Below are 8720 nucleotides of genomic sequence, written 5' to 3'. Positions count from 1 at the left end.
TATCCATCAAATCCAGGTTCACAGTTCATGAAGAAGTAGGTGATGCCTCATGCAGTCCAACAGCGTCCTGGCTTGTATGAGGAATAGTGCAGCCAGCAGGACCAGGGAGGTGATCATCCCCCTGTACTCTGTCTGCTCTGGTGAGGCCGCACCTCGAGTACTGTGTTCAGTTTTGGGCCCCTCACTACAAGAAGGACATCGAGGTGCCTGAGCGAGTCCAGAGAAGGGCTACGAAGCTGGTGAAGGACCTGGAACACAAGTCCTGTGAGGGGCGGCTGAGGGAACTGGGGTCGTTTAGGCTGGAGAAGAGCTTAGGGGAGACCTCATTGCTCTCTACACCTCCCTGAAAGGAAGGTGTGGGGAGCTGGGGGTCGGCCTCTTCTCACAGGTAACTAGCAATAGGACTAGAGGGATAGGCCTCAAGTTGCACCAGGGGAGGTTCAGGTTGGAAATGAGGAGACATTTCTTCTTAGAAAGAGCAGCCAGGCATTGGGACGGGTTGCCCAGGGAGGTGGTGGAGTCACCGTCCCTGGGGGTGTTCAAGGAAAGGTTGGACCTGGTGCTTAGGAACATGGTTCAGTGGGTGAAATTGGTGGTAGGGGGGTGGTTGGAGCAGACGATCTTGGAGGTCTTTTCCAGCCTTAACGGCTCTATGAAAGCATACTCCAAGGCACGGCTTGCCAGCACACACTCAGCCCGGGACTTGTTAGCAGTCTGTCTGGGCACTGGCACCCGAGCACCGCCCAGCCCGGCCGACGCTTCCCCTTTAAATGCAAACGAGGCGGCGGCGCCAGCCCCCGCGGCCTGCGTTAAAAGTTCGGCGGGGCCATTTTGGGGCAGTAAGACCCAGCGCCGGCCCCGGGACGCCCGCCGAGCGCCGCGCACCCACCCCGACCCGCCCTGCCGCCATGAGCGAGGCGGCGGAGAACACCCCTGCCGCCACGGCGCCCACCGACACCACCGCCACCACCACCACGGCGGCCGACGGAGCCCCGCTGGCACCGCCCGCAGCCGCCCCGGACGCCAAGCCCAAGAGCCCCGGCAGCGCCGCTGCCGCCGCCACCACCACGACCACCGAGGCGCCCGGTGCTGCTGCAGCCGCTGCCCCCACCGCTGCCCCCGCCGCCACCGGGGCGGCGGAGACGGAGAAGAAAGTGCTGGGTGAGTACCGGGGCTGCACGTGGCCGGGACGGGCGGCGCCGCTGTCCTCATCCCCCCCCCCCCCCCCCGCCGCTCCCCGCCTCCGCTCCGTGAGTCAGAAGCGGGGCTGGGCGAGCTGCCCGCCCGGTGCGCCCGCGGCCCCTGTGGGGGCTCCTCTTAGCCCGCTGCTTCATCGGTAGCAGGCGGGGAGGTGGCTGCCGAGTTGCCTTCCACATGCTCGAGCCCAGGGTGGCGGCGTGTGTTGTCTTCCTGACTGCGATTAAACTGGATCAACCTGTTGAAAAGGGCCAGGCTGCAGTGAAGCAGTTCTAGTGGAAATAGGCTGCTATTTATACACGGCTAATCTTATTTATAATCTACTGCGTACAACTGCGTGACTCTAGGAGGCTAGCAAGATGAAAGTGAGGCTGGCTGGTAGTGTACAGTCCTGAACTTCGCTAACACAACATCTCTGAAGAGAAAGTGTAGAGCCCTGAACTTTGTGAAGACAGTATCCTCTCTCCTTCTCAAGAGAAGGATTGAGGTCACAGTGTGGCAGGTACAGGAGCTGAGGTAGGAAGGAGGCTAGCAAAACAACTGTAGGTGCAGCCTGCGTGGTTTTTCCCTCTTCTGTTATCAGATCTGTGAGTAATCAGTTGAGGCACACTGGTATCTTCTACATCTGGCTGGTTCTGGCCTTAATGCGGCTTGCTTTGCTCTTAGTAATGTTTTTAACTAGTTCACCTTTTACTATTGCTTCATGGGGGAGTGAAAGAACAAATGCCTGTTCTGGTCTAGCAGAGAACATAACCTATCACAGCAATGCTTTTGCAAATTGGTCTTATTGCTAGGCAAGGTCTTTAGGAGATGTGAGAAAATGACGTTTGATGCCAATTCAAAATGGGCTTGAATACCTGCCTACCTCAAATGTCCCTGCTAACGGTCTGGTAAATACGTTCACTTAAGTCTCCTCTTAAAAAGATCCCATTAGAAGCAAGGTCTGAGACGTGCTCTGAGTATCTGATTTCTAGGCGTAAGGGCAAAGATTAATCAGCTTTCTCTTCTATTTTTCTTAGCCATGTTTTCATTAATTTAGTAATTTGGGCATGGGTAGGAGTAGTTGATGATCGTTTCCTCTGATAGGTGTACGGTGTCTTGTAGAAGAAATATGTGGACTTCTGCTCCGTAGTGGGGTAGGACTCATCGCATCAACTATCTTTGAATTGTCAGTAAAACTGGTTATGGTTTCCTCTGGGCTTGTCCTTCTTCCTGCCTGATCTCTCCACTATGACAGCTCAGGCTTAACAATGTCTGTGCCATGGTCACGTGGACATAGAGTATAATACTATTGTCTGGTGTTCTTCCCCTCACAGTAATGCTTAGGGGAGACTGTAAGACTAGTGCAGATAGGGAATATTTCCCCAGTATGCTGTCCTAGAGACTGACAGAAGTCTCCAGTATATTCTTGACGGCTTGTGCAAAATGATGCTGTTTGAGCCAGCTCTGAAACTGTGTGTGTGGATTTCCATTTGTCAGCAGCCAGCTGGCCACACAGAGTTTTGACTACTGCTCCTCACACCAGTTCTCTGGCTTCTCTGTGAGGGTTTCTGTTAAACTTCTAGGCTTCTCTTCCTAATCTGATTGAAATAGGCCAACAGATTCAATGGCTATTTTGAGGGGGAGGATTGTGAGGGAATCAGTGGTATTAGCCTTGTTTATTACAGCAGGCTAAAACCTGCACGCACAACTGGCTCCTGTTTCTGTGCTGGTTCCACCCCCTTCACTTTTTCCCCTCTTCACTTATGCAGTGAGGTCTTCCATGTTTCCAGTCTCTTCATGTTAACAGTAAGTGTCTGTACCTGGTGATGTCCCCATGAAACTAAACCTAAAAGCACACTTATAAATGTTGATGCCAAAGACGGTTATTGTTACACAGTCAATGCTAGGCAGTGAAACTCAGGTTTTTCTTCCTTGAAAATAAGGAGAAAGCTGGGAATGGATGCTGGATTAGGTAGTCTTTTCTCTAATAACAGTCTCAGTCTTAAATTGGTTTTGTTTATTCTAAATATGAACATTTGCCAAAAGCTTCACTTCTGAAAAGTGAATAAATAGTAATGGTATGGTAAATAGTCTGTTACTATTTTCAGTAGACCACAGCAACAGTACAACAGTGGACTGCTACCAGCAAACACTGCTTCTATAGCTGTGTATTGAGAGGAGGAGGTGGTCACTCTTCTTGTCTCTCAGGTATATGAGAATGGCAAGACTGTATGGGACTGAAAGTCTGTCTAGCTGTGTAACTGCCTAGTGAGTGTTCACAGAGAAGAATGCAGGTGTAAAGCAAATGAACTTAATTGTTTGCAGTGTGTTCTTCTTGCCTTTAGCAGACTGGCTTGGACTTCTGAACTGGAGACTCTCTAGACTTTTTCCCTTTAATTGATGCTTGTTTTTCCTGAACCATATGTTAGGCTCTTAGCAAGTAGGCATTTGCCTGATGAGACCACTTTCAGGTATCTGCTGTATAAATTATAGGATGACTGCATGGTCATGCTATGTAGTAAATAACATCTGTTAAAGAATAGAGCCCAAAATTCTCTTTCCTACAGGTTTGGAAAGTACAAGTTTGTTGTCCCCACCCAGTTGCTGACAGGGAAGGAGAGGCTGAACTTCTTCCATCACTCTTGAGTTCCTCCCACAGGAGGAACCTATATGTTGGAGGAACAGGTTTCACCAGATCCTATAAAACTCTGCAGTATGGCTTCTAAATAAGATGCAAATTTGGTATTGTATGAGACAGGAGCTTGTCTTCTTCCTAGAAGCCTCAGGACATGTAGTTGGTCAGTTTATAGCTGATATTTCATGGAAGGCTTCCAGAAGTAGGAATAAAAAGAAAAATGTTGGGCTCTTTTGGTTAAAGTGAGGTTGACAATGCAAGAAAGAGCTCATCCAAAATAAAGATGTGCTGCCTTTTTCAAATGAGAGTTGTGTGGTGTTTGTGATACTGCTTCTTTAGTCAGTTCTCTTTTTCCAATGAAGAAAGGGTGACACTGAGTGAAAGAGGAGACTTCTAAATAGCTTCAGCTAGATGTGAAACATAGCTACTAAACTAAAGAAAACTGGTGGATGGCAGGTTTACAGCTTCATTGCCTGTTTCTGGGATAAGAAGTAGAGAAGAGATGAATAGCCAATTCTGAAAATAGAGCTGGGCTTCATTTTTAGATGCTGCATGCTAAGTTCTTAATGAAGAACAGTAAGTTAAGGCACTACTGCCTGCTACCACATTCTTATAAACTGAAATAGAGATGAAGGTACACCTTAAGCGTTAAGGGAGCAGAATCAGTCTAGTCTGACTTCATGGGCCCGTATAAAAGTATTTTTTGTAATACTAATCATAGAATCACTTCTTCTATACTTATGTTCTAGAGCAACTTTAACTTTTCTTTCCAGCCACAAAAGTTCTTGGCACCGTCAAGTGGTTCAATGTGAGAAATGGGTACGGCTTTATCAACAGGTATGTTTAAACTATTTTGTATGCACAATGTACTAAGACTTGTGGTACAGATAATATGCCATACATTAGTAGTTGCAACAACAGACCTGACTACAGGCTCATGCAGTTAGTGGCCAGGGTTGGCCAGGCATTTAGTAAACTTGAACGCCTTCTCTGGGCCTCTTTTCACCATATACCCCTCATAGGGAGTGGGGTGTCAAACTCTGTACAAATGTAGTCTGAGTAAACATACCTCAATTCTAATGAGCTGTATGGTCTTTCATGACTACCTGGATTCTTTTAAAGATGTGAGGAAGGCAGGAAGATGGGGGAAGGGAAAAATTTTTGGATAAAATATCAAGTGTATTTAGAGACTAGTCAAAACACCCATTCTAAATGCAATTTGAGCTTCTCTCATATGAGAAGATACTCCAGGCCTGGTTTCACAGAACTTCATTCTCTGAATATAAATGAATATCTGAATGGCACCAATAATAGCTGAGCTGTAAGTCAGGTTCATCACATTCCAACCTTATGTGTTTGAGACCAATACTTCCAAGTTACTGGAGGGAATTCCAGCTTTTAAGGCTGGAATATCTGTGGTGTTGAGCTTAAATCTCTTGTGTGACTTATGAGAAATGAGGCCCCTGCATAGAACAGTTGTCTTGCAAAAGACATACCTGGCATTTCATTTTTGTCCTGCAAGTTCTTAATCTATTACACAACAGGTAGACTTGGTGAAGTTGGACACTGTAGAATGAGATAGTCCAGTTTAATGGATCTGAAGCCAGTTCTGGTACAGGAAATACTGGAATTACTATTCCAGTATCTAGTGACTACTATCTGGTGCTATATAAAAGAAAAGCTTGAATTAGGAAATGCTCTTAGTCTTTTGTAGTGCTTGAAAGTGGGAGCCTTCAGCTGGATATTGTGAGACAGCTAACAAGTTGCTACACCAAGCTGAAGTCAGTCAGACCAAGGACAGGAGAGTTAGGATGACATCTTCACAAACTCTTTGTGAGGGACCCAGCCATTCCCTCTGCAGAGAATTGAGTGACCAGACTGTAGGGTCTAGTTGTTTCTGCTGTATGGGAATACAGAATCAAGGTCTCTGACATCTTCATGTTTTGCTTGCAGGAGTCTGAACTGGCTGGTGTAATCTAGACAGTCTAATGACTTCTTATCTGGTTCCCCCACCAGTGGATGCTCCTAGCAACTTTTGTGTGGAGTTGCCTGGAGTTTCTCTGAAAGAAGAGCTCTGTTAACAACTGTGGCCAGTCCTGTTGATAGTCTTGCTTGACCTCTAGGATAGTAGCTCAGGTTGCAGGTGCTGTAGAAGATGGGGGGGGGGGGGGGGGATAGTGAAAGGCAAGTAGTCTAGTCATTACTCTGTCCTGTGTTGAAACAAAATACTGAATGCTACCCTGCAGATTACAGGGAACCTCCCTCCTGTCCCCCTCCCCCCCCCCATCCTTAAGAAGAGCTGGGGGGGGGGCTCCTTTCTGCTCTTAAACATATGACTGGAAATTCTGAGCAAGGTCTCGATAGTACAGCCTTCCACAGAATATGTGGAATTCAGGGGATGTACAACAGCCTGGGGGAAGGGAGGCTTTTTATTTGTAAAGCCAGGGGTTTCTATCTAAGCATGTTAGTGTGAAGTCTTATGACTTATCACTTTCTTTTCACAGAAATGATACCAAAGAAGATGTGTTTGTTCATCAGGTAAGAGAGCAGTAATTATACTTGCAGATTTGTGTTATCCTTGGCCTGTGGTAGGCTTCTTGTGTAGCTTATGGAATAGCTGGGTGGCTGAGGTCAGTTTATCTTTGCTGCTCCTTAGAATATTTACTTCAAATATCACATCTTGGCATGCATGCATTTCAGAGAGGAATAGGAGGGTATGTTTTCTTTCTCTCTGAAGTCATAATCGAAGGAGTAGGTATTATAAACCTTTGTGCTGTCTTCTGTCTGCTCTGATTCGAACACCAAACTTCTCCCCCACACTCAGGGAGATATCCTATGTTTTGTAAATACTTCTGCTGTTTGTCCTTCTTCCCTTCCCCCACTTTATAATGCTCCTCCTGTGTCTTCTGTTTCTTCCCACCCTTTTTTTCACTTGGAGGTCTGTTCTGTCTGCCCTCCCTGGTATTGGAGAGAAAGTGATCTAGCCTGGCTCTTGACCAGGCTGGGTTGCCATCAGCTGTTGCTGCATGAGGCAGCTGTTCTTGGGAAGAAGGGGAGGAAGGCTATGTGCCAAGTGTGCCCAAGTAGGGAGAGATTGCCAAGCAGCCTGCCATTGGCTAACCTTCCTTGAACTGTCAGTAGGCTGTTCTAAGTTTGTATTGTGAGTCTTGGGTCACAGACAGCTAATGGGAAGGCAGAGGATGCTGCTTCCATGCTGATGTAAACCGATTGGCTGGCATAGATCTGGTTTTGCATCATCTGAGACTTCACCAGCAAATGAAATACTATCCTTGGAGCTTGTCCCTGTGAAAGGTCTGCAGGCCACGTGAGCCTTAAAAGCAGAGCTTTCTTCATGGTATGACAGTATTTCCATGAAATGTAGCTGGTGAACCTACACTCAGAGTTGGTTACAGATGGAGAGGGTATGTGCGTATGTAGTTAAACATCTTTGGTAAACATCAAGAGTCAGTTTAGCTCCTGTAGCTTCATGACTAAATACCCCAGGCTAACTGTTTCTCTGGGTCAAGGGTTTAGACCCATTATCCCTAAAATGGGTGGAACCAGGAGGGAGTAAGACTTGTGTCTGTAACAAGTGAAGATATGAGGAAGTATTCCCAGTACACATTCCCAGTTTAGTTAGTGGTCTGGGAGCAGGAGCTCTCAATGCGTATACAGACTTCTCAAGAGGTCTTAATTCATATACAAATTTCTAACAGTTAACCTCCTTCCTTAATGAACATGTGTTTTGTGCACGCTGATATACTCCCTTCTGGCTGCTGGTACAGCATCTGTGCGTGGAGGGAGATGGGAAGAGTTCTCATAACTGAAAGGTGTTTTGAATAGGCAGCACTGTAAAACTGTCCTGAAGGCAAACAAGGTCTCCCTGAGACCTGTGTGAAGATAACCAGCTGTCCTACTGATGACAAACATGACACAGATCGGTATTTTTCTTTAAGACTGCCTGTGAAGACTCAAAACAGTGAAGGCCCACAGCAGGATGCTATTATCTGTTTTGTCTCACCTGTGGAGATGATTATTTACCTGTATGTAAACTGGTGGTGGCAAGAACTTGATTTTCAGCTGTGGAAGATAAGATGCTCTAGGCATGAGCACTGAGCAAAACTGGCTTGGTGTTTCAGAAATACCGCATCACTTGCAAGCTTGCATCTGATTAAACCTGTCTGGGGGCTCTGTATGGCAGTGTAGATTCCTCCAGATGCAGCCTACGTCAGCTGTGATCAGATGTTCCTAAACTTTTCCGTCCCGAGCTGTTCTGGTACGTGGACAATGGCAGGAAGCGGGGGTGCGAAGGAGTGATGGGTCTGCTCTCTGCTTGGTGGTGCAGTGGGAGGAGGTCCTGGCTGGGGCTTCTGCCCTGGCGCCCCTGCGTGGTGCTGGGGAGCTGCTGCCTGGCCACTCAGGGCAGGAGCTGCTGGGCAGGGAGTGGTGTGAGGAAAGCAAATCTGCGAGGAAGGCGATTCAAACATGGCTAAGCAAACATCCTGCTAGCAGCTCCCTCGCTGTTCTGTGTTAGTGCCTGTGCAGCTCCTCCTCCTCTTCCCCCACGCCCTGCCTGGGGAGGGGCTGGATTATACATCTAATCCCTTTAGAATAAGGTTGACCTAGTTGAACAGAGACACCCTCCTCCTCCCTCGGTGCGCACATAGTGGGGAGGGAACAGCCCGGTCTCATGATCGGAATGGGGGTTAACTCTCAGTGTGTGTCTATTGGATGCTATTTATAAATGAGCACAGATTAAAATGCTTTTCTCTTTAGGGCATGCATGGCTTGCTTTGAATTAACCCTTTGTCTTGTGGGGGCCTGAGCAGTGGTTTGGGGAAGGGCAAGACTTGCTTGGCTTTGTCTTGCTTGTTGTCCTTGTGCAGTTTGCTCGTGTGAGGTGCTG

At 47.5% G+C, this 8720-nt stretch overlaps 1 protein-coding gene across 1 annotated transcript in view; it reads left to right on the top strand.

Annotated features, from left to right (window-relative positions):
• The first annotated feature begins 779 nt into the window (after positions 1 to 779).
• The window catches only part of YBX3 (Y-box binding protein 3), a 19251-nt gene continuing 11310 nt past the window's right edge, over positions 780 to 8720 (top strand). The window contains exons 1-3 of the mRNA XM_035545725.1: positions 780 to 1161; positions 4588 to 4651; positions 6319 to 6352. Of these exons, the coding sequence (XP_035401618.1) occupies positions 909 to 1161; positions 4588 to 4651; positions 6319 to 6352 (351 nt within the window). The 5' untranslated portion in view covers positions 780 to 908. The remainder of the gene's footprint in view (positions 1162 to 4587; positions 4652 to 6318; positions 6353 to 8720) is intronic.

This window comes from Cygnus atratus, chromosome 1 (genome assembly GCF_013377495.2).
Source record: "Cygnus atratus isolate AKBS03 ecotype Queensland, Australia chromosome 1, CAtr_DNAZoo_HiC_assembly, whole genome shotgun sequence".
NCBI classification, from domain to species: domain Eukaryota; kingdom Metazoa; phylum Chordata; class Aves; order Anseriformes; family Anatidae; genus Cygnus; species Cygnus atratus.
This window is presented reverse-complemented; position numbering and strand designations above follow the sequence as displayed.